Below are 25,102 nucleotides of genomic sequence, written 5' to 3'. Positions count from 1 at the left end.
TATTTCAAATCTTTGACTTGATTCTTGGGATCCTCTTGTCTGCTGTTGGATCTCTGTATATTATTCTTTATTTCAGTCAGTGTATGCTTAATTTCTAGTTGTTCTTTTTTCATATCCTCCAGGGTCTCACTAAATTTATTGGCGGTTTCCATAAAATTCTTGAAAAACCTTATAAACGTGGTTTTGAACTCTATATCCAGTCGTTTGCTTTCCTCCATTACTGTCATTTGTGACCTGTTTCTTTGTCTCCACATTTTTTATGCTTCCCTGTGTTGGTAGAGTGGTTTTGTGTGCTAGGTGTCCTGTAGGGCCCAGTGACTCAGCCTCCCCAGTTACCTGAGGTGGACACTTGGTGCACCCGCTTGTGGGCTTTGTGCACAGTCTTGTTGTAGTTATGCCTTGATTGTTGTAGGATCACTGGGAGAAATTGACCTCCAGGCCAATTGGCAGTGAGAATCAGCTGTGTCTGCAGTGGGAGAACTTCTGTGCTGAAGACACCCTTCTGGGGCAAGATTTGCTTCAGTGGGGCTTTAGTGCTCACTGAGTCTACGCCCTGAGTGTGTCCCTTATGGATCTGAGGAATTGTAATCTGGATGGTCCCCCTCTGACCACTGGGTACACTGGCTCTTGGATCTAAGGAGGTGCTAATTTAGCCTCTTCCTGAGTTTACCCAGCAGGAGCTACGAAGAGATCTGCAGATTCCCCTTCCTTTTTTGGAGTTTGGAGGTGCCCTGATGAGGCCCAGCTGTGAAGCAATGCAAGCTGCTGTGGGGCCTTGGGCCTTCTCTTGGAAATTCTGGGTCTGTCTGGCCCAGCTGCAATTTGTTAGGTAATTTTCAGGTTGCAAAGGGCCAGGGCATTCATATGCAAAAGCCTCTGCCACAGCCTGGGTGGGGCAGGGTCTCAGGGAATCAAATGGCCGAGCAAGAAGCTATGGCTGGTCCTCAGCCCTGCCCTGAAGGGCTGCGTGTCTCAGTGTCCTGATAATTGCTACAAGCACCTCTGAGGGAAAGCTGCCCTCAAGTTCCGAGTTCTGCCTGCTGCCAGACAGTCCAGTTTCTCCCCGTATGAGTCCTGGGTTCCCAGAGACTTCCCGGAACCAGAGTTCAGAGCAGTCGGGAGCTTGTGACTCCCTCCCGATTCTAAAAGACAGCCGCGTCCTCAGGTGCCAGCCCCTTGCCGCGCGTGCACGAGAGCCTCCATACCTCTGCACTTTACTTCTGCAGCTCCTCTGGCTCTCAGTGTGCTTTTTTCTTTCCTTCTAGTTGTAGAATTTCCACTCAGCCAGCTTTCCTGTAGTTCTGGATGATGTCCGTTTTGTCTTTTCGTTGTATTTTTGAAGTTGTTGTGGGAGGCAGCAATTTCCCGGTGTTTACCTATGCTGCCATCTTCAATAATCATTTGCAGAATTTTAATTGACTTGAATGATTAGGATTTTTCAGCTTTTTTTTTTAATTAAGAAAACAGATTTTTGCATTTAATATTATAAGATATTTTGAAATGAGTTTATATATCCTTAATCTTTAAAGTTTGTGAAAAAGAACAAAAACATGTGAGGATATCACAGAGTAATGTTATTTTAAGTTTTTTTCTGTTCAAATATTGTTAGGCATAGTCAGATGAAAACAGTTCTGGTCAGCCATAGTGGGGCACAGCCTAGGTAAGGTGAGAGTCAGTGGAGACCTAGAACTCTGGCTGTCAAGGGCACTGCCAAGTGAAATGTGGTGATCGGGAGAGGGAGAGATTTGTATATGAGCACAGTTTGGGGAGTACTTGGTTCTGTTTAGCTATTGTGGGATAATTTGAGCTCTTTGGTTTTGGCTACTGTGAATGGGGACTTTGAGTTTCTGGAGCTGAGATATTCTGAGGAAGAACTGAGAACTGGCATTCATTGCCTATTCTGCATCATGGAAGTGTTGGGTGCGTTACTTCATGTCATCCATTCTGCAACCCTGAAAAGTGGTAAAGTAAATCCCATTTATGAGGCAAGGGCAGTGAGGCTAAGTAAGTATAGTCATTTCTTCTTTCAGGGTCAGTTAGTTATAAATTGACAGAGGCTGCTGAACTGCAGCTCAGATTTGCCTGATTCTGAAATGCATGTTCTTTCTGTTTACCATGCCACATCTTAAGATACTTTATTTAGTTTAAATAACTTCATTTTTTTTCTTTATGGGCATTCGCTAATTCAGTGCATTTATTTGAACTTTATGTTGTTAATAGGGTTGCCAAATTTAAAAATAAAAAAGTCTGCTCAGTTAAATTTGAATTTCAGGTAAACAATGAAAATGTTTTAGTATACACACACACACACACACACACACACAGACCACATATATACCAAATATCATGAGAGCTGTTTGTACTAAACATTTATTCATTATTTATCTGAAATTAAAATTTAACTGTCAACCTGTATTTTATCTGGTGATCTTAAATGTTAAGAAAATGGTGTCATTTAAGATAAATATTTACATGGCTCTTTAGAATTGTCTTTTTAAGATATCTCTAGAATTGATATAATAAGGTTCTCTTTTCAGAGGGGGAAAAATCTATTTGGGCTCTGACGGGGCCGCATCCCTTAGGATCACATATGTCAAGTAGCACTTAAGAGATGTAGGTGGTCATTAAACACCTCCCAGCTCCCCCCCCCCCCCCCATTTCACTTACTTTTGTCTGTCTTTCGAGCCTGGATGCTTCAGAGCTCACCAGTGCCCTGATTATACAAATAATTGCTAGTACTTGTTGGAATTTACTCTTTCGGGCACTCTCCTAGGTATTTCACATATGTTAAATCCACTACTGCTCTCTGCAATTTTATGACAAAAGTAATACTGTTAAACTGGTAAGAACAGATACTACATTTGATCTTAGCCAAAAAGCTGAGAAGTGATAAAAAAAAAAGTAATACTATTACCCTCATTTCATAGATAAGAAAACTGAGGCAGAAGAAAGGATAAGTAATATGTCTAAGGAAGGGCTGGGTTTGAACCATGACTTGTAACCTTTATTTAACATTGCCTCTTTTTAGGTAATGCTTCTGAAACAACAGGCAGAGCTTCTAGGAGGAAAGTCTTTTCCAGCCAGATGTCATCTATGTTATGTTATTAATCATATAAAACATTTTCTTGACTACTAGAGGCCCGATGCACAAAATTCATGCAAGGGGCTCAGCCCTCGCAGTCCTGGCTGCCTCGGTCCTCACAGCCCCAGCTTTATCCGGAAGGTCGTCCAGATGGTCATTCTGCTGTTTGGTGTAATTAGCATATTAGCTCTTTATTATATAGGGTCTTGCAAAAGGAGGCATCTCCTGCACTGTTTCCTATTCTTTTTTCCCCCTGGTCTATCCCTATTTAAATGGATGTTTCTGTCCTTAGTACTGCATTAATATATATGAGATGGTGAGTGGTTTTCCTCATTGCTACATATTTTACAATTAAAAAGTTACTTAGAAACAGTATTCTCCAGCTTTTAAAATAGTTTCTTTCAGAAACTTTGATAATTTGCCCACTTTTTGCTCAATCATAAGGCTAAGTAGCCTCCTCATATATTCTAAGAGTAACTCCTCAAAGGAAGTCAGTTTTTCTTTTACTTCTAATGATGTCTCATATTATAGACACTTTGCATGATTTCAAACAACCAAGCTCTATTTGGAGGAGATTTATTAGGACTGAAGTGTCCTCATTTGGTGTGAGTCCTTAAAAAGGGAGGGAAATTACTTTAGCACAGATTTTAGAAATTATTTTGGACGTTGATCTCACAATTGTAGATATCAGATATCAGCATATGCAGGTCGTTTAAAGGGCATTTAGAAAAGCAATATAGTAAGGGGTCACAGTTGGATATTACACATATCCAGCTGCAGGTTGAACAAAACCCCAGCTGTGCTAACAGCAATGCAGTGGGTTCTTGTGGTGTGGGATAGAATTTCCAGTGACAGCATCTCTTACCAAGGTTCAGAATGTGCTGTATGGAACTTAATGCAAGTGAAACTGATATGCTTTGAAAACTATTAGATGACATTGAATTACCTGGAAAAAAATGGTTAGGTTATTTTGGAAACCCAAGTCCAAAAGCATTTAGAGGAATCAGCAGGTTTATAGGTTTCCAAACATTCATGGGTCTTTAGAAAACCTGAGCTTAATCTTACTCCTCTCTCTTGGAAACTTTAGTCAGTTACTACGCTCTCTTCTTTTTGCCTCTTTGGCCTCTTATTTATCTCTGTCTCTTTCCATTGCAATTCACTAATATTTTTTAGCAGAATTATTGTAATGGCCTCATTTCCTGTTTCTTTTTTACTTTATGTTTTTTATTCTATCCTTTACATTTACAGTTATTTTTCAAAGCACAAATCAGAAAACCTTAACTTTATTTCTCCTAAGTTTTCAGTAAGAAACAAAAATGGTTCAGAAGGTTTGCAGTGATCTGACCCCCACTTCTGTTTTTATTTTTCAACATGCTCCCTCCAAGTAAGCTGCAATGCAGCCATACCTAGCTGCCTTCTGCTCCCTGAAATCGACATGTGCCTTCATGGCTTAGTGCCTTTTCCATATGCTCTTGCTTCAATTTGGAAATACCACCTTTTTCCTCCATCCAGATGATGACTAATCTAAGAATCTCTCTTCTTTCCTTCTGGTAGGAATTTACCATTTCTTTATGCTTACAGCATTTGTTCATGTTTTCACTATAGAATCTGTTTTCATTAGCTTAGCTTTATTGCTTTGCCCTTATTAGATGCTTGTTTGAATGAATAAACTAGATCAGAACATTAATTAAAACTCTTTCACTGTTTATTTGTTGGGGAAAAAAAGCTTAATTTATAATAGAAATGGAGTTTAAATTAATCAGCAACATATGTGAGTTATGCTAATACCAATTAAGGTTGTATGTGACCCCTTAAGTGTAAGACTGGAAGTTGCAGTCAAATATTGAAGGATTTAACAAGTGATGGAAGAAACCTGTTGATAGAGAATAATTTAATTACTAAAATTAAGAAGCTTTCTTTTTTATGTGGCCTATTATATTTATTTTTAGATTTGAGAATATCACATTAAAATGGAAATAACTTGAAGCTTAAGTTGCATTTTTAAAATGTTTACTTGCATATAATTATTTTTGACTCAAAATCTTTGTTTCCTTAACAGTTGGTACCTATTTAACTTTTGAGTGGAATTAATGTACTCATTAAAAATCATTATTATAGTAGTTAAAACCATAACAGTGTAACAATGATTTGAAGGACATGTCTTTTTCAAGATGTGTGTTTTAAATCATTTTAGGGCTGACAGAGCCTCTTCAGATATTAAATATAAACCTAAAGATAATGGTCAAAGATTATTAGGTTAGGATCAGAAAAGTCAGTGAACATATAAAGCTAGTAATGTATGATATCTTTTACTTTTGGTTTCCTTTCTAGTTGCAGTAATAAATTTGCATTCATATTCCACATACCTTTTTTTCAGTCCCTTTGGCCATACATCATCATTCATCTATCAAGTGCTTATTGAACTCTTGCTGTTGTAGACTTCGAACCAGGTGCTAGATTCATGAGAATTAACTTATTTGAAGTTTAGGTTGGCATATTTCCAAGGCCTGCATTTAATATTTACAGGACCTGAGGCAGAAAGTACATGGAGACCCTCAGACTCTATGTCTAAACATTTAATAATTATAAATCAAACAAATACATTGCAAATTTAATAGGTCCTTTCCATCTGCCTCGGGAAGTAGCTCAGTGATCTAAAAGGCCAAGTGCGGGTTTAGATTGCTGGGGTTCCAGTTCCCCACAGGAATGTGGTGGTGTGTGGGGGAGTCAGCCTATGGGGCAGCCCAAACCCTCTCCCTCTAGACTGGCCCTCTCGCAAACTAGGTGGGCCCCTTCTTGCAGAGACACTAACACTCTTTCCACACCCTACAAACAGCAGCCCCTTGGCCACTGCTCCGTCTGGGGAAGTTATTACCTCCAAGGTTGACTGCCTAGACAGGGAGACTCCAGAAGCCTGCTTAGGGTTATTTAGACACAGATTCCTGGGTCCTGGGACTCATTATGGCAGGGCAGGGCAGGCTCTGAATGAGCACGTTCTTTGCCCTGTGGATTTATCTTGTGGAAAAAGATGTTTTCAGAGAATGAATTGGGAGATCCCTCCAAAGTCCAGAACTCAGAGTGGGGCACTCTTGCCTAGATCCTAAGTGTGATACTGTGTATGCCCATGAACCAAATAAAACTAAGTGTTCCTTAAGAGGATCAGATCTCTACATAGTCTCTAGACCAGCCATGGGCAAACTACGGCCCGGGGGCCGGATCCGGCCCCTTTGAAATGAATAAAACTAAAAAAAAAAAAAAGACCGTGCCCTTTTATGTAATGATGTTTACTTTGACTTTATATTAGTTCACACAAACACTCCATCCTTGCTTTTGTTCCGGCCCTCTGGTCCAGTTTAAGAACCCATTGTGGCCCTCAAGTCAAAAAGTTTGCCCACCCCTGCTCTAGACTTTGAAGCTAGATCAAGAGTCCAAATTTTTTAAAAATTGTGCTTTTTCAGTGAGCAATTAGTAAGTGTTTGTTTGTTCACATTAAAAACAAGCAATAGAGTTTCCAACTTTATTAGTTCTATATTTTAGAACTTTATTTTTTGTGATAAAATAATATTAAATTTGGAATTATGCCTGCTTTATAGAACTTCTAATTATGTATTCTTTGTTTTAAATATTTCCCCATTTATTTAAAATAGCAATAAGCCGTTTTATGGAGGATAGTGTTGTTAGAGTGCAAAAGACTAAATGGGAAGGTATTTGCGCTGTGCTAGCCATGGTTAAATTTCCAAGTGCATTCAAGGGAAAGAAAAAGGCTATGAATTGACCACTTAAGTAAATCAGTTTGCAACTTCAGTGTCCTAAAATGATTAAATCTAGAGGTAAGACTATAATGTTATGTCACAAAAATTTATCCCATAGAACTTTTAATAAAATACTATCTTTCTGATTGGGCTCATGATAATATACAATTGTAGTTTTACAGTAATTTAGAAAAAGAAAGAGCCAATTCAGTGTAAAAGGGAATACTTGATTACTCTATTGTATAAGAGCACTAAAAACTAATCTACTGTTACATTACTCAATATTGAATGCTGCAAGAGGCTATCTTTCAGTTCAGTCTTCATTAATTGTGCTATATTGTTGTGATATTAGTCTCTATTATAGATGAGTTTTATGGGAAGCTTTTAATTTGACATCTCCGAGCTTGTATTTTGGCTCGCTGAAATGTCTTTGACATATTTTCAGAATGATTGTTGAAGGGCAAATGAAGTGTTGAAGGCAAAATGGATTAATCAGTCACTGTGATTCTTTTGTGAAAACTCATGATAAACTATTCTTTGAAATGGTCTTAGTGCATAACAAAGTATAACTGATGAAAATAAGTATTTGTACTTTAAAAACCTTTTACTTATTAATCTTTATAAAGACTATTCTAAATTTGCCTTTTATGCTACATTACTAGAATTTTCTTACTAAATTAATTTTGGAGGCATTCCACTGTTCATAGTACTTTTCTTTAATTGAGTTAATAACCAAATAATTAGAGATTAGTTTTTACCTTCCTTAAAATTTAGGTGAAAGGTATGTGTGATGTTTAAAAAAAATTCTAAAAGAACCCGTTAAATAATTTACATGGTCCTTAGTGCACATATGTAATCATAGCATGTAATAATAGTATGGTACAGAAGTAGATGTTACCCACATACATTTGCTTTTGACTCAGTCTTGCAATACGGAAATAGGTATATATTAAATATTATGATGGTATTTGCTAAAATAAATTTTCCCCACATTGTGATTTTTATTTTTTGGTTGGTAACAACTCTAATTTTTTCTAGTGCTGTATTAGTTTGTTAGGGCTGCCATTCATAAAATACTACTGACTGGAAGACTTAAACAACCGAAACTTATTTCCAAACATTTCTGGAGACTAGAAGTCCAAAATTAAGGCAGTGTTGGTTTCTTCTGAGGGCCTTTCATCTTGGCCCTCTTCCCCTAGTGCCTTCATATGGCTTTCCCTCTCTCTGTGTGTGTCTGTGTTATATCGCCTTTCCTTATAAGGACATACTGGATTAGAGTTCACTCACATGACCTCATTTTACCTTAATTACCTCTTTAAAGACTCTATCTCCAAATACAGTCACATTCTGCAGTACTGGTGTTAGGATGTCATCATATGAATTTTGAGGGGACATAATTCAAAATTCAGCCCCTAATAAGGGCATAGAATGAATTCTAATTTTGTTTAAGATTTTGTTTTGTTTGAACATTTTGTTCACAATATGTTTAAGATGTGAAGCAGCTTATTTAAATGTTTTAAATAAATTGCATATTTTAAAAAATTAGATGTTAGAAATATAATTTAGTACTTCTTTTAACTGCTTTGATTATAGAGACAATTTAAGACTTATGATGATGATTAAGGGGCAGTTGAAGACTTATGATGATAATTAAGCTAATAATAATAGCAGCTAGTATTTATATTATATGACAGGCTCAGGTTTGAACATACTGAAGTTTTTTATTTTTGTTTTTTTTTTAACAGATACAGGATTTTAGTTTAAACATGGAGAAGTTGAATTATCCAGGTAGCATTATTTGTTGATAAACCAGCTTAAAAATGCCCTAGATCAGTGGTCGGCAAACTCCATCAGTGGTCGGCAAACTCATTAGTCAGCAGAGCCAAATATCAACAGTACAACGATTGAAATTTCTTTTGAGAGCCAAATTTTTTAAACTTAAACGATATTGGTAGGTACATTGTTATTAACTTAATTAGGGTACTCCTAAGGCTTAGGAAGAGCCACACTCAAGGGGCTAAAGAGCCGCATGTGGCTCGCTAGCTGCAGTTTGCCAACCACGGCCCTACATCAAGAAAGTCTTATAAGGAATAGTTTACAATGTATTCCTCCTTGGCTCCTAGCTTCAGACCTATCACTTTGTAGGTGTTCAGTAAATAACCATATAATGAATGAATAGATTTTAGTTAAAACAAAAGGGAGAAATATAGTCACAGTGGCCATGCCCTTTTCAGAAGCTCATATTTGCATTGTCAAAACAGTTGTATTGTCTTCTCTGCCATAGCAGGCTTTTATTTTGTGCCAGCAAATATAGAATACATTGAACAGTAACTTAAATAGAGACAGAAGAAATAGTTGGAGTCCTTATACTTTAGTTTCCCACGTGTTTGAGACTTGAAAGTATAGAGCAGTAGTTCAACCTAGATATATAGACACCCCCCCCCCCCCCCAATAACACTTCCTAGATAAGAAGTTATTTTCCAGAGGGCCCATATTGCCAGTAGGTGGAATTGGTGGCTCTGTACATTTTTGCCTCAGTCACTCATCATGTTGCTTTAGTACTCTGCCAGGTGGGGCTATGTTAGGACTTGTGGATCTTGTTAAAAATGTTTCTTTATACTCAAGCTAGAGGCCCGGTGCACGAAATTCATGCACTCAGCGTGGGAGGTCCCTCAGCCCAGCCTGCGCCCTCTCACAATCTTGGACATCCCTCTTGCAATCCGGGACTGCTGACTCCTAACCACTCACCTTCCTGCCTGCCTGATCGCCCCTAACCACTCTGCCTGCCTGCTTGATCACCCCTAACCACTTGTCTGCCTGCCTGATCGCCTCTAACTGCTCACCTGCCTGCCTGATCTCCCCTAACCACACTGCCTGCCTGCCTGATTGTCCCTAACTTCTGCCTGCCTGCCTGATCGCCCCTAACCACCTCTGCCTCAGCTCCCGCTGCTGCGGCTTCATCCAGAAGGACATCCAGTCTAATTAGCATATTGCGCTTTATTATTATAGATTGCATATGTCTTTAGATAAAATTCTCTGGATATATGGGAAATAGTAGGAAAAGGCAGAGAAATAAGTTATCAACATTTATAATTCTCTTTTGAGAAAACTTTACATAGATGTGTATACATTTGTTGTTTTATTAATGTCAATTTGTTCTACCATAAATGGAATATGAACAGCCTTTGGGAACTAATGCTTATTTTTGGCAGAATTCTACTTCTCAATATTCATAAAAATGTTGTGATTATCTCATTGATCTGCTGCTGGTTTTAAATACTGTTTGTACTTCTGCTTTTCTTTTTCTTAGTTTAACTTTTTTAATGAATGGAGAATTTTAGTTGTGCCATGAGAGGATAAAAATTTCATCCCATACTATGAGAACAATAATGCCAACTTAACACTGTTTACATTTTTAAAATAAGAAAGTCCCTTCAATTAGAGAGAAATTATAAATAGATACTATAATTGTTAAGTTTAAATAAATGCTTTTTGGCCTGAGATCATTTTTCTCATTTGTATCTGTATTTGTGCAGTTTTCAGAGTATTTTTATAATTTAAATTTTAATGATTGTTTGAGTCTCATGTTTATTTAAATGTAATTTCATTAATTCAGAACATTTCTTAAATTATTATATATGTCTTTATATGATTGAAACATCCAAGGGTATCCAAAGGTAGTGCAATGGAATATTACTGAGTTGAAATCAGACATAAACCAGACATTTGTGGTATATTTGTGTCTTGACTTAGGTTGGTTGAAGACTTTTGATGACTACTTTAGAGAGAAGACTCAGTATATTTTTAATAACATGGTCATCAAGCTGAAGGAAGACTCACGGAGGAAATTTATATGGTCTGAGATCTCTTACCTTTCAAAGTGGTGGGATACTATAGATATTCAAAAGAAGGATGCTGTTAAAAGGTTTGTTCTTATTTTTTTAAGTTAATTAAATTAATTAAACATTAATTGTATAGTGAGTGTGAAATGAGTGTTGAATTTTTATTTTTTTTTGTGTGTTGAATTTTTAGAAGTTGAAAATTCTTAACTTTATATCTGAAACTTAAAATATTTTTTCATATGTTTTTTCCTTGATTCTGGTTCATTTCTGAAAAAGTGACTTGAAACTTTTCCATTGAAATTCTTATGTTCTAACTTTGTCCTAGCAATGGAATTACTAAGTTAAAGGGGCTTGATATTTTAAAGGTTTTTTTTTAAGCATATAATCATAGGGGCCCCGGAAAGGTTGTTTCAATGTATTCTTTATTCTTCAATCTTATATCATAGTGTACCAATTTCTCTGCTTGTTCACCAACAATACAACTTTTTCTCTAAAACCTTGACCAATTTGATAGTTGAAAAATATAATTTTAATTTATATTTTTCATGAGTGATAATATGGCATATTTCTCATATATAGGCAAAGCATTATAAATTGCTTGATCGTGTAATTTTTCTTACTAATTTGTAATTACGTTCATATACGTATGCACATACATATATCAACTCTCATTTATCCTCAAGTGTTTCTTAATTCCATTTTTATTTTAAAAAAATCTTTTATTATTGAAAGTATTACATAGGACCACCTTTTTCTTCCATTAACCTCTTCCAGCCCATTCCTGTTCTCCCCATCACCACCACCACCACCCCACCAGGCCCTCACCATCCCATTGTCTGTGTCCATGGGTTATGCATACAAGTAATATACAGATTTTTAACATTTTTATATAGTCAAATTGATTAATCTGTTTTCTTGATATTTACTTTGTCACATCTTAAAAGGTATTCTCTAGTCTAGAAATCAGGTAGAATCCTCTTTTCTCTAGTTTCATTTTTTACCATTCACTTTTTAAAATCCTGAAATTTATTTTCTTCATGTGGTATGATGGAAGGTTCTGTTCACCATATTTCCCTCCCTCTGTTCTCTGGAGTTTAAGGATTATTTTAGTATATATTGCTTTCTTTTATCTATTTACTATCACATTACAGCACTTACTGTACTAGTCCCTGTTATAAGTAGCTTATAAATGGTAACTGATAATCCTCACAATCCTATGAAATAGGTACAGTGACTACCCACATTTTAGAAATAAAGCACTCACTGGTCTTTCAGGGTCACAGGCTGGGACGTGCTGCACTGGTATGCTGTTCCATCCAGTCTGTCCAGTCCTACAGGCTGTTCCCTTTCATGCAGTGCTGCTTCTCAAAGACTTACATAGTCCATTCTTTTTACTGATTTGAAGTGCTGTCTTTATTATATTTAAATGTGCATTGGTTTCTGGAATTTCTGACCTGTTTCCTGGACTTTTCTGTTTGACTGTAATTGTTGCAGTATTATGATGTTTCATAGTCTTCCTACCGTATTAAAAAAAAGGATTTTGATGAAAATTGATACAAACATTTAAAGGTAATTTGGGAAGAACTGTTTATCCATCACAAGCCGTTGGAGCTCTCCCCCCGCTCCCGCCCCCCTCCCCCCCCCCCCCCCCCCCGCCCTGTAGAACAGTTAAAATGCTTATAAGGTTGGCCAGAAAGGTGGCATAAATGAAGGCTATGGACTTTGGGGGTGATGGGATGAACCAAGAGTAGCTGCCCCACCCAGAGGGACTAGCCATTCTTCTACTCCAACCACATTGGCAGTTCATGGGAGCCAGAGTGATCAGCATACTCCTCCAATTATTCAAGACAACTTAGAATTCCAAAATGTTATGTAAAATATCCTGACTTTAAATTGAAATATTAGCAGCAATTTAGATTCTCTCTCTCTCTCTCTCTCTCTCTCTCTCTCTCTCTCTCTCTCTTTTTCACACACACATACACAATCACACACACAGAGTAAAACAGAATTCTTAGTTTAAATTGAGCTACCTACTAGTTTTTAAACTTTTATATTAAGAACTGCTCTATAAAACCCTGTGGAACTGGTGTTTGTTTTATAGGTAATTCTTTTGAATTTCAAAATTAAAAATATTTTTTTTGTCTGTTTAGGTCTAACATTACTCCGTGAATACATATAATACTTCATATTTTTTAAAATTAAAATTTTATAGAGATTTTACTCAAAATGTTTAGATTGCAAGATTTTATTTATCACATCTACAGTTTTTTTAAAGTACTTTCAGGAAGCTGAATATTTTCTTCATCTTGAGTAGATTTGGCTAAAGCTTTTACTTTTTTTGGTTGGTTTTTGCACCCCCTCTCACTCCCAAAGAACTATGTATATGTTGCTGGTTTTCACCCTTGACTTTTCTGCTTTTATTTTTACTAATTCATTCTACCTGCTTTTACTAATGCTAAATGGACCCTTTCATTTATTTTAATAAGGATTTGCCTTTTAGTACTGCTCTAACTAGCTTTTAAATTTTTGTTATTTTTTATTATATCCTATACTAGAGGCCTGGTGCATGAAATTCGTGCATGGGGAGGGGAGTTCCCTCAGCTTGGCCTGCACCCTCTTGCAATCCGGGAACCCTCGGGCAGGCAGGCAGGTAGAGTGGTTAGGAGCGATCAGGCAGGCAGGCTCCCTCTTTCCAACAGTGGATTCTGCGAGGAATGGGGCTCCCTCCTCCCTCTTGTCACAGTCCAGTTTGAAGGCTGGCCACACCCTGAAAGCATGAGACCCAGAGTTCCGCAGCACCCTGGCGGCCCAAGGCTCACAGACAGTTCTTGCTGCCACCAAGCCCCAGCAGCCCAGAGCCCACAGATCTCTCCTGTCGCCACACCCCAGAGGCCCAAAGCCCACAGACCCTTCCCGCCTGTGTGCCTTGGCAGCCTGGGGTAAAAGACCCTTCTCGCCGCAGTAGCGCCTCGGATGCCCAGGGCTCACAGACCTGTTGTCACCACCACGCTTCGGAGGCCCAGAGCCCACAGACCCTTCCCGCCTATGTGCCTCGGCGGCCCGGGGCTAAAGATCCTTCTTGCCAGCGCTGCTGCTACGCCTCAGATGCCCAGAGCCCACAGACCCTTCCCGCCTGTGTGCCTAGGCAGCGCAGGGCCCACAGGTCTCTCCCACCACCACACCCCAGAGGCCCAGAGCCCACAGACCCTTCCTGGCTGCGTGCCTTGGCAGCCCGGTGTTAAAGACCCTTGTCACTGCGACCACTGCTGCACCTCGGATGCCCAGAACCCGCAGACCCGTCCCGCCTGTGTGCCTCAGTGGCCTGGGGCCCACAGATCTCTACTGCCCACCATGCCCCAGAGACTCAGAGCCCACAGACCCTTCCCGCCTGTGTGCCTCGGCGGCCAGGGGCCCACTGTTTGGTCGTCCATTCTGGTTGTGAAGGCTGTAGGCCAGGGGTGGGCAAACTTTTTGACTCGAGGGCCACAATGGGTTCTTAAACTGGAGCAGAGGGCCGGAACAAAAGCATGGATGGTGTGTTTGTGTGAACTAATATAAATTCAAAGTAAACATCATTACATAAAAGGGTACGGTCGTTTTTTTTTTTTTTTTAGTTTTATTCATTTCAAACAGGCCGGATCCGGTCCGCAGGCCGTAGTTTGCCCACGGCTGCTGTAGGCTCTTATCAGTATAGATAATAAAAGGCTAATATGCAAATCGTCTGAACGGTGGAATGACCAGTCTCTATGATGTGCACTGACCACCAGGGGGGCAGATGCTCAATGCAGGAGCTGTCCCCTGGTGGTCAATGCACTCCAACAGGGGGAGTGCCACTCAGCCAGAAGCCGGGTTCATGACTGGCGAGCATAGTGGCGGTGGCGGGAGCCTCTCCTACCTCTCCAACAGCACTAAGGATGTCTGACTGCCGGCTTAGACCCATACAGGAGCGGGTCTAAGCCAGCAGTCGGACATCCCCCGAGGGCTCCTGGACTGTGAGAAGGTGCAGGCCAGGCTGAGGGGACCCCCACCACCGAGTGGATGAATTTTGTGCACCAGGCCTCTAGTATTTTAATAAAATGTTATATAATTGTATTTATTGTTTTTCCTTGATTTGAATATGTTAGGATAATAATTTTTAATTTCCAAGTACAATTTTTCCCCCCAGTTATACTTTAGATTTAAAAACTAATTTTCATATCTTATGGTCAGAAAGTGCGGACTATACAATTTTTATTCTTTTTGTTTGGATTTGCCTGATCTGTGCTGCTCCTTTTACTTTAAGGACAATCTAGAAAGGTCGTTCAAATGGCTGGGTACTGGAGCTAGGCTGCACGTGTTGAAATAGAGCAAACTCCCATCTACTGTGTGACTTTGGGGAAGTTAACCGCTCTGTGCCTCATTTTATGTTTTCTATCTTTAAGAAAAGGCTTTCTTATGTAATGTTTCTATGAAGATCACCTTTTGCCCCTCTGGTCAGATGTTTTTAGGATTTTAAAAATTTTATCCATAAAATTCTAAATTTTCACCAGTTATGTAGATATAAATAACTTAACTAAATTTTCCATCTACCAGTTCAAACATTTCTCCAGCTTATGTTTTCTGCTCTTGCTAATTAATTAATGTTTTTATTTCATTTGTTTTAGAATTCAGTTATCTAGTATTGAGTCTCTACTCTCCTTTATGCACATGTTGTTGTTGTTGTTTTAATGTGTTATATTCACTGCTTTTGGGAGTATTTTTTCTCGAGAGTTCTCCCCACCCCCCTCAAGCTTGCTTCTCTCTGGTATAGAGTCTGTTCTGTTCTGGCTTTAAATGCTTGGTTTTAACTATGTTTTTTATTACCCTTTAGTTCTGTGTTCTTTTTATTGTTATTTGTAAGTTCAAGTGTATTTTCCTTTTTTATTCATCCTTGAGCAATAACTGGTTTATCCACACTTGGAATTTGTTCCAAAAGAGAGTGTAACTCTGCTGAAATCCCTTCCTTTTCTACAAAACACTTTGTTTCTTTTCAGTGGGTTTAGTTAACACTGTCTGGCCAACATCCATTTCGCCAGATTTCCTTTTGGGAAACTCTCTCACATAAATCAGGTCCTCCACCTTTCTGCTTCAGGTCAGATGGGCCACCTATGACCTGAGCTCAGTTAATTAATAAATTATTTTTTAAGGGTTTTAAATCTTTAGGTAGTGAAGTGAGAGAGTAGAAAGATGGAAAGAAGGGAAACACATGGAGGGAAGGTTGCAGGTCATCCCTCACAGCACTGGTGCCTTTGAAAGACTCTTCCTGTCCTGTGGAATGATCCCTGTGCTCCCCATAGCACAATAGCACATAGCCTCTTGTTTTCTTCCAGCCCTTTGTTAAGCCTCTGCTTTTAGCTTGTCCTCAGTACTCTGTGTCCAGGAAAGTCTCCCATACATTTCTCCTTCAGCATCGGTTTGTGTTGCTGACAAACAAGAAACCTAACCTGATAGATTATTCCTCAGATCTTTGTTGGAGAGCTGGGTTATGGAAGATGAGTGTTAGAGACCCAGTGGTCAGAAAAGAAGGTAGGGTTATGAATAGGACTGGTGGAAGGAAAGAGAGGAGCTGGGGCAGTGGGAAGATTGGGAGATCCACTAAGTGTTTGCTGTTTGTTAGGTGAGGCACCACGCTGGCTTTGTGTATCTAGCTTCCTTTTGGGTGGCCTGTAGGCCAGGTAGGAGCAGTGGCTTGGAACAATGACTATAGGAAAGAGTCTGCCACCTGAGAAGGAAATTGGGCTTGCTGTTTGCTGCTTTTGGTAAAGTGAGGCCAGGCCTGGCTCTGTCCCAGTGTAGCTACATTAGGGAGCCACCCTCTGCAGCAGTCAGGGCCTGGGAGTGGAGAGGCCTCTGCAAGATGGGGCTCATGAAACACCTTGAGGATGAAGGATAGGGACTGTGATTAGTGTCTGTTCCAAGATTCAGCTTTGCTTCAGCCCTTGGCCCTCCAGATTAGGGGCTGCTGCCAGACTATCTTAGATTCTTCTCTCTTTACTACTTGGGATTCAATGCTTATTGTTCATTCCAGGGGGTTGTAGGTCAGTACTCGTTGAATTCTTTTAGTTTCGCCTGCATAATTTCTGTCTCAAATGCTACCAATTTTATGACATGAGATTGGCCCCCTTCTGATTCTCCTGGACACAGGTTTCTCTCTTTTTCTGTACTGTTGGCATTTTACTTATGTTGGACCATATGAATTGCTGATGTTTGACTGCTTTTGATGTACAAAAATGGCAGTTTTATGTGATTCAACCCAATATTAAAGGTAGAAAACAGTAAGATGTTAGGGCTGGGAATGCAAATTAGAATCTAATGCTTAAGCAGTTTATTCAAACTCCTTTTGAGAGCTCTTATTTTGACAGTGGGAAATATAGGCCTGATCCTCAATACCATTTTGCTTGAAGAAAAAATTGTTTTATAGCCACATTAGGGCCAATGATTTTGTTTCTGGTCAGGCTTAGCTAAAGTTCCCTCCCTTCTAGCTATAACCATTCACTTTTATTGATTTACTACATTTATATATAGAACTATGGTAATAGCATTATCTTTTACTTAAATATTTTTAGAGGTTCTTGCCTAAATGTATGTTTTGGGGAAAGGCTTAATAGCTATATAGGTTTGTCCCCATTATTTAAAATTCTGAGCTTGTACTAAGTGACATTGCTGATATAATTTTTGTGATGACTAGTGTAATGCTCATGCAGTGGCTTGTTTTTCCTCAGATGAGTCTATGGATTAAATGTCTGTACCTAAATTTTCAAGCTCGTTGCCGAGCAGAACCTGTTAATTCCTGCAGAGTTTCCTGTGAGCTTTTACTATCCCTGAGGAATACCAATTGATTGTGGGAACTTAACAGAAACATAACTCAAATGATCCCATAATCTATCCTAGGAGTGACTTGTTTGATTCTTTCCCCTGTGGCAGCAGTAGTCATCTCTGTAGACTTTCAAAAATGAAAATCTAGTTAACTAAAGGGAGATCCATGCAAACAGCTAGTCTTTTCATTGTTTTGTGATTCCAACTGATTTAATCAATTATAGTCATGGTGCCTGCCTGTAGCACATATCCAGTGGATTTAAAAGAAACTGCCCTAGCTAGTTTAGCTCAATGGTTAGAGCATCAGCCCTCTGACTAAAGGGTCATGGGTTCAATTCTGGTTGCAGGCTCAACCCTGGTCCTGGTTGGGGGGGCGAGCAAGAGGCAGCCAGTTGATGTGTGTCTCTCTCTCATATTGATCTCTCTCTGTCTCTCCCTTCCACTCTCTCTGGAAAACAATGGAGAAAATATCCTTGGGTGAGGATTAACAAAAAAGTGAAAATAAAAAAAAATAAGCCTCACGTTAAATAATCAGCACATTTTCTGTTTATGTTTACTTTATTTTGAAAATGACTGGTGTTCTTTTTACTGTTTAGGTTTTCTATTTTAATATTTTTTTGGCTAAGTGTAGTTAAATACTGCATGATGTTTATAAAAAAAAAATGCATCAACATGTGTGTCCCGACTCAGAGCCAGACAGCTGAAACATTAGCCTTAGAGTTTCCTTTGACTAGCACCCGGTGTATTACATATTCATTTTTCCTCTCTGGGCTCTGGGGCATTGAAATAGCTTTTACATTGCATCTGTTCCTGGTGTTGAGACCAGTGTTTATTGGAGAAGCCCACTGAGCTGTTAGAACTTAGAATAGTTGTGTGTTTGCCAAGTCTTGATAGACTTCTCTGTGTGGACCTTTAGGTGTGAAATAGGTTCTGAATATGTACTGGGAGGAAAGGTACCATCAGTTAATATAATTGCTGAGTTTTATCACTTTGCCAAGAAGGCAAAGTCTTTCTGTAATCGTTATACCACCCTCTTACATCATATTTCCTGAATTTATATTTAAGTCAGCCTTCTGTTCTATCTCTTAGCTGTTTGCATATTGAAATCAAAGAAATGTTTGAGGTTTACTTTCTTAATAATACAAGTCCAAATTTACTGATATGAATTTTGAGTTTCACTAAAAAATGTACCTCTAAAGCACCTATACATTTTATACAGGTACTAGTTAATGGTATTTAACCAACGGCTGCTGTAAAATTTACTAAGCAATGAGAAGTCAGTGTGTATTGTGATGTTTAGGGAAAATTGCAGATTTGGATGAGTTTAGAGCCTAAATATATAAACCCTTTCACAAAGGGATCAAAGCAATGCACTACTGTCTAAAATAACTTCAGTTCTAAGCACTGAAGCAGTGGTATACATTTATTTTATAATGTATGTGTTCCATCCCATTCTCTCCAATCCTAGTTCATCACCAACTAGGCAGTTTTGTTCTCATTCGCATCAACTGCTGGCTTCTATTTGCTTCACAGAATCTGGAAAAAGCCATGAGGACCTTCCCCACCGCCTTGTCCATGGGTTACTTTCTCAGTCCTCCAGTAGAATTTCTTTGCAGCATTGACACTGACCACTATTTCTCCTTGGAATTCTTTTTTTTTTCTCTTATGACCTAGAACTCTTTGTCTCCTATTTCTCTTCCTGCATTGCTGAGCATTCCTTTCTCATCACCTCTGATTTCCTCCTCTGCTTACTTCCTAAAAGTCCATTCTGGCCTGTGGGGTAGCACCCTTTGGTTCTTCTCTTCAATGTGTGCTCATCCACACTGGTTTTAATTCATGCTGCTTCCAGACCTACAGTTCCAACCTCAATTTCTTTCCTCTTCCCTATTTAATGGTAATAGTAACAGCTAACATTTATTGGATGCTTACTGTTCATGGGCATATTCTAAGCACTTATATGTATTTATTCAGTCAGTCCTGCAGCATTCCCTTGAGTTAAGATTCTTTATTATTCTCATCTACTGTTGAAGAAACTGAAGCAGAGGTGTTAAGGAATGTGCCGAAGGTCGCCCACCTAATAAGTGTGGCATGTGGGTCAGTGCCAGGCAGCCTAACCCCAGAAACATTGCTCTTAACCACTGTGTGCTCTGCCATTTGGGCCACATCCACTCAGGTCTTAATCCTTGTATCTGTGCGAAACCCTCAGCTCAATCCCTGTTGCTCATTTCCTTCACCTTGGTCTTCCTGTGTCCAACTGTGCCACTTCTAGGTATCCTCCATTTCACCAACAGAGTTAGGTTTCTGATAGGTGAGTCTGCTCATGCTGCTTCTGTGACACTTCAGTGTCAGAAGGTACAGCCCAATCTTTTTTGCCTGGCACATACTGGCATTTTTTCTCTGATTCCTCCTTACTTGTCCACCCTTACCTCTTATCACTTCCTGCCTTGCTGAGCCATGTGGGTGTCCTCAGGCATATGCTTTTTCCGCTTCTTAGAAATTTGTCCATGAATTCAGCTTAGATTTTTCCCCCCTTCTATACATTAGACAATCTCAATCCTATTCATTTTTCAAGACTCAGATGAAATATTAACCTCATCTCTGAAGCCTTCCCTTATTTACTCCATCATTCATTCAACAAATATTTACTGTGCTAGACTCCAGGGATACAGGAGATGAGCAACTGACCTGGTCCCAACCCTCAGGGCAGAGCATGGAAGACATAACTAAACACAGTACCATAATAAAGTGTTATCTTCTATGGAAGTAAGGAGGTTATGGAAGGCTTCCTGAAACAGGTAGTTTTCAGGTTGAAACCTGAAAGGTGATTAGAACTAACCAGTTAAAACAGGAGGTAACAGAGAGTGGTGAAGGAATTCTAGGTTATGAGAGGGACCAACTAAGATGGGGAAGATAGAAAAATAATCTATAGGTAAGAAAATTCTGCAAAACATTTTAATGAGTGGGAGGCTTTTTATGCATTCCCCTAAACAATAGGCAGGATAATCCTTAAAGTGATTATTATGTGTAGACAATAATTTAATACATGATTATAGTAGCATCTCAGGCATCATGTTGGGGGTAAGAACTAGATTATTGACAAATGGAGCTTAGGAGTTTAGTTGCTGTGTATAGTATGTGTTATTCATTGCTTGTTTGGCTGTTCCTTGGAGCATATTCATGCCTATGGGACTGGAATTATGTAGCAAAATTGATATAGATGAAAAATTCCACCATTGGAGTGACTTTTCATTTTAGTTCTTATTTTTCTAATTAAGACTAGTAAATAATTTATTTCTGAAATTTTCCAAAAGATATGTTTGGAAATACTGAGATAAGGAAGTCAAGTTTCTGTATTTGATGGCTAGAGATTAAATCCCAAATCCGTCCAACATCTCAGGCTTCCAGGTACTGGGCATAAAGTGTAAGAAGTGGGGGTCTGCTCCATGGCATCTAGAGCATGGCTAACTCAGGCAATCACCAGGAAGATGAGAAAAAGAACTAACTAGAGGCTAAGTCCACTGACAGTAAGAGCAGTACAAATAGTCTTGAATTTAGTTTGTATTCTTGAAGAAATACAAGTTTTAAATTATAAGTTCTTGATTTGGGCCTGTGAGAATCTGAGGTTTGACTGGGCATTTTGTTTTCTTTAGACAGTATAATGAGCCATCCTGTTTTCCATGCGAAATTATATTAGTTGGTGATTCCTATGGCAATACAGATTTAATTAACATTTTTAAATTTCTTGCAAGGAATCATTCTTTCATTCATTTTTAGAAATTGTGTCCATTATTCACTCTGTCGCTGGTATATGATCATGCATATGTTTGAATAAATCAGATGTTGTGTTAATGCTGTGGCTTCTGTTAAAGGGTTTGTAGGAAAATACTTCTCTGTCTTTTATGCCTTTGCTCTGCTTCAGCTAAATTTGACTTGGTACTTGGCTGCTATTGGTGGGTATCCAGTGATGTGTATCCTTATTAAAGTTGCTTTTATTCCTGAAACTTTACACCATTTTCCAAACCATCTTGTTGCAAATCGACAAGTCTGTGGCACTTAAGTTGTTTGCTTAAATTCTTGACTTTTATATTTCCTCGGGTACTTCCTCAAATTTTTAATAGTTTGATTTCTTTTTTTCCTTATCAAAGGAAAGTATCTTCTTATAATAATTGAATATTTCTAGGACTGGAGATCTAGTTACCTTTTATGATATTGTGGCAAAGAAAGGAGTATCCAGTGGACAGATAATGATAATGTTAGAGCTTTTCACTCAATAATGAAAAATAAACTTATGTAGCCTACATTTTAACTGAATCTTGAGCAAAGTGCTTTATAATGTTTCCTGTATTCCCAGAGGCATGTGCTATTTACTAGCTTCTCCTTCTGTGTAGCTTGTATGATTAACTTACCAATGTCAGTGGGACCAAAATAAATATTGATTTTTCAATATAGGGGTATTGAAACAAATGCCATGCTTAAAGTGACAGTCCTCCAATAAACACTCATCAAGCATATACTCTGAGTAAAGCACTTTGCTAGGTGCTTCCAAGATTTAGAAATAAATCAGATGTGGCTCCTGCTATCAGAAACCTTTGAGGTTGTGAGGGAGATTATACCCTGATGAACAGGAACTTCCAAAGTGCCCTGCAGGCCTAGGATGGGCCTCAGACACTCAAGGGTCCTAATTTTGAAATTCATTCACTAGTTTAAAAAAATGTTTTAACAATTAGTATAATAAATACCAATTTATTTAAAGGCTGTCCCAAATGTTTATGCTGATTTTAATTTATTTGAACTTTTCTTATATATTAATGTAAATTCTTACATTATTTTCTTTCTAGTTTACTAGAAAATGGTCAGTTTGAAATTGTAACAGGTGGCTGGGTTATGCCTGATGAAGCTGCTGCACATTATTTTGCCATAATTGACCAACTAATTGAAGGACATCAGTGGCTGGAAAAGAATTTAGGTACGTATCAATGTCTTTCCCCTTCATTTGGACTACTTTGGGCAGTTAATGTGGGGGATTTTGAGATGAGGCTCCATTTTATTATTTTAAACAAGAAGCCTGGTGCACAAAAATTTGTCCACTTGGGGGGGTCCCTCAGCCCGGCCTGTGCCCTCTTGAAGTCTGGGACCCCTTGGGGGATGACCACCTGCTGGCTTAGGCCCACTCCCTGGGGGAATGGGCCTAAGCTGGCAGTCAGACTTTCCTTTGGCAGCCTGGGAGCCCTTAGGGGATGTCCACTTGCCAGTGGGAAGCAGGCCTGAGCTGCTGTCAGACATCCTTAGCGCTGCTGAGGAGGTGGGAGAGGCTCCCACCACCATGTCTGTACTGGCAGCCGTCAGCCTGGCTTGCGGCTGAGCAGAGCTCCCCCTGTGGGAGTGCACTGACCACCAGGGGCAGTTCCTGAATTGAGCATCTGCCCCCTGGTGGTCAGTGTGTGTCATAGGGACCAGTCATTACCAGTCATTCTGCTGTTAGGGTCAATTTGCATATTACCCTTTTATTTTACTAGAGGCCAGGTGCACAAACATTTGTGCACTCAGGGGGGTCCCTCAGCCCAGCCTGTGTCCTCTCGCAGTCTGGGACCTTCAGGGGATGTCCACTTGCTGGCTTAGGCCTGCTCCCCAGGGAATCGGGCCTAAGCTGGCAGTCAGACATCCTCTGGCAGCCTGGGAGCCCTCGGGGGATGTCCACTTGCCAGCGGGGAGCAGGCCTAAGCTGCAGTCGGACATCCTTAGCGCTGCTGAGGAGGTGGAAGAGGCAGCCATCAGCCTGGCTTGTGGCTGAGCAGAGCTCCCCCTGTGGGAGTGCACTGACCACCAGGGGGCAGCTCCTGCATTGAGCATCTGCCCCCTGGTGGTCAGTGTGTCATAGTGACCAGTCATTCCCAGTCATTCTGCTGTTAGGGTCAATTAGCATATTACCCTTTTATTATATAGGATAGGAGTGTCTGGCCAGCCTGGGTGAGGGCTCATTGCTGTTTGCAGGCAGGCCACATCCCCTTCGGGGGGGTTCCCCATTGGGGTGCCTGGCCAGCCTGGGTAAGGGGCTGAGGGCCATTTTCAGGCTGGCCAAGCCCCCCAGCGGGGACCTTCACCCCATGCGGGTGTGACCAGCTTGGGTGAGTGGCTGATGGCTGTTTGCACGCTGGCCACAGCCCCTTCAGGGGGGCGGGGGGTCATTGCTGGGGTGCCTGGCCAGCCTGGGTGAGTGGCTGATGGCAGTTTGCAGGCTGGCCAAGCCCTCCAGCAGGGACCCTCACCCCATGAGGGTGTGGCCAGCTTGGATGAGTGGCTGATGGCTGTTTGCAGGCTGGCCACAGCCCCTTCAGGGTGGGGATCACCGCTGGAGTGCCTGGCCATCCTGGATGAGGGACTGAGGGCCGTTTGCAGGCTGGCCACAGCCCCTTCAGGGTGGGGGGTCCTGCTGGGGTACCTGGCCAGTTTGGGTTGGGGGCTGAGGGCCGTTTTCAGGCTGGCTAAGCCCCCCAGCGGGGACCCTCACTCCATGAGGGTGTGACCAGCCTGGATGAGGGACTGATGGCTGTTTGCAGGCTGGCCACAAACCCCAGCCACCCAAGCTCCCAGGGGAGGCTGGCTGGAAGCAGGTATCAGATTTATTTGTCTTCTATAATTGAAACTTTATTGCCATGAGAAGGGCCACAGCCGGCTCAGGGCAGGTGGGAAGCTTGGGTTCCTCCATCGCCCGGGCAACCAAGCCTCCTGCTTGCTCCAGCTCCGTGGCCGCCAGCCGCCATCTTGGTTGGGTTAATTTGCATATAGCCACTCTGATTGGCTGGTGGGCATGGCTTAGGGCATAGTGAAGGTATTGTCAATTAGCATCTTTGTCTTTTATTAGTGTAGATAATGAATTTTCCCAATACTGATTATTTTCAAATAATTTATATTTTATTAATTTATGTTGTTTCTTTGTTCATGAGTTATGTAGACATGATATAGTCTTTTAGGGTCATCTACCTTGTTTAATCTACTATTTTATCTATTTTTTTACCTATATTTTTAATAGTTAGAATAACTTTTTTCCAAACGTATCCCATTGGGATTTTAATTATATGCTACTTAACACACTTGGTCATAAGAGGCAAAAACCTAATTTACTATCTAAGGATATTAAAAAAAAAGTATTATTTTTATCATTGAGAATTCCAGATATATGGTAGCTTCAGGTAAGGTTGGATCCAGGGGACTCAAAGTATGTTGTCTGAGCACTCTCTCTTGCTCTGCTCTTTTTTCCATGGTTTCAATCCTCTCCTGGCTCTCACCCCATGGTAAGATGGCCATAGGCAATTAGGACTCATCTTCACAGTCTAACAACCAGGAGGAGTTTTTCCTAATACTTTACCTAATTGGTCCAATTTGAGTCAGGTGCTTATTTCTGAGCCAGTTACTGTGGCCAGAAGTATAGCAGCTGAAATCACCAAGGCCTAGTTTGGTGGAAATGGTCATGGGACGAGGGGTTTGTGGGGTCAGCCTCACCTGAAGCATGTGAATGGATGGGCCCTCCATGGGAAAGGAAGGGTCCTGTTATTACAAGAAGTGGGGAAGAGGACGCTACACTAATAAAATCA

The 25,102-nt window shown here is 40.1% G+C and overlaps 1 protein-coding gene and 1 pseudogene across 4 annotated transcripts in view; one reads left to right on the top strand and one right to left on the bottom strand.

Moving 5' to 3' along the window:
- MAN2A1 (mannosidase alpha class 2A member 1) overlaps positions 1 to 25,102 on the top strand; it is a 159,711-nt gene that overhangs the window by 32,371 nt on the left and 102,238 nt on the right. For all 4 annotated transcript variants that reach the window (XM_059693936.1, XM_059693935.1, XM_059693933.1 and 1 more), the window contains exons 4-5: positions 10,588 to 10,759; positions 22,349 to 22,476. In XM_059693936.1, coding sequence (XP_059549919.1) covers positions 10,588 to 10,759; positions 22,349 to 22,476 — 300 coding nt within the window. The remainder of the gene's footprint in view (positions 1 to 10,587; positions 10,760 to 22,348; positions 22,477 to 25,102) is intronic.
- On the bottom strand, positions 2,783 to 2,891 carry LOC132234033 (U2 spliceosomal RNA; annotated as a pseudogene).

This window comes from Myotis daubentonii, chromosome 4 (assembly GCF_963259705.1).
Source record: "Myotis daubentonii chromosome 4, mMyoDau2.1, whole genome shotgun sequence".
In the NCBI taxonomy this organism is placed as follows: Eukaryota; Metazoa; Chordata; class Mammalia; order Chiroptera; family Vespertilionidae; genus Myotis; species Myotis daubentonii.
The sequence above is the reverse complement of the archived record's forward strand: the minus strand, read 5'-3'. Positions and strand labels throughout refer to the sequence as shown.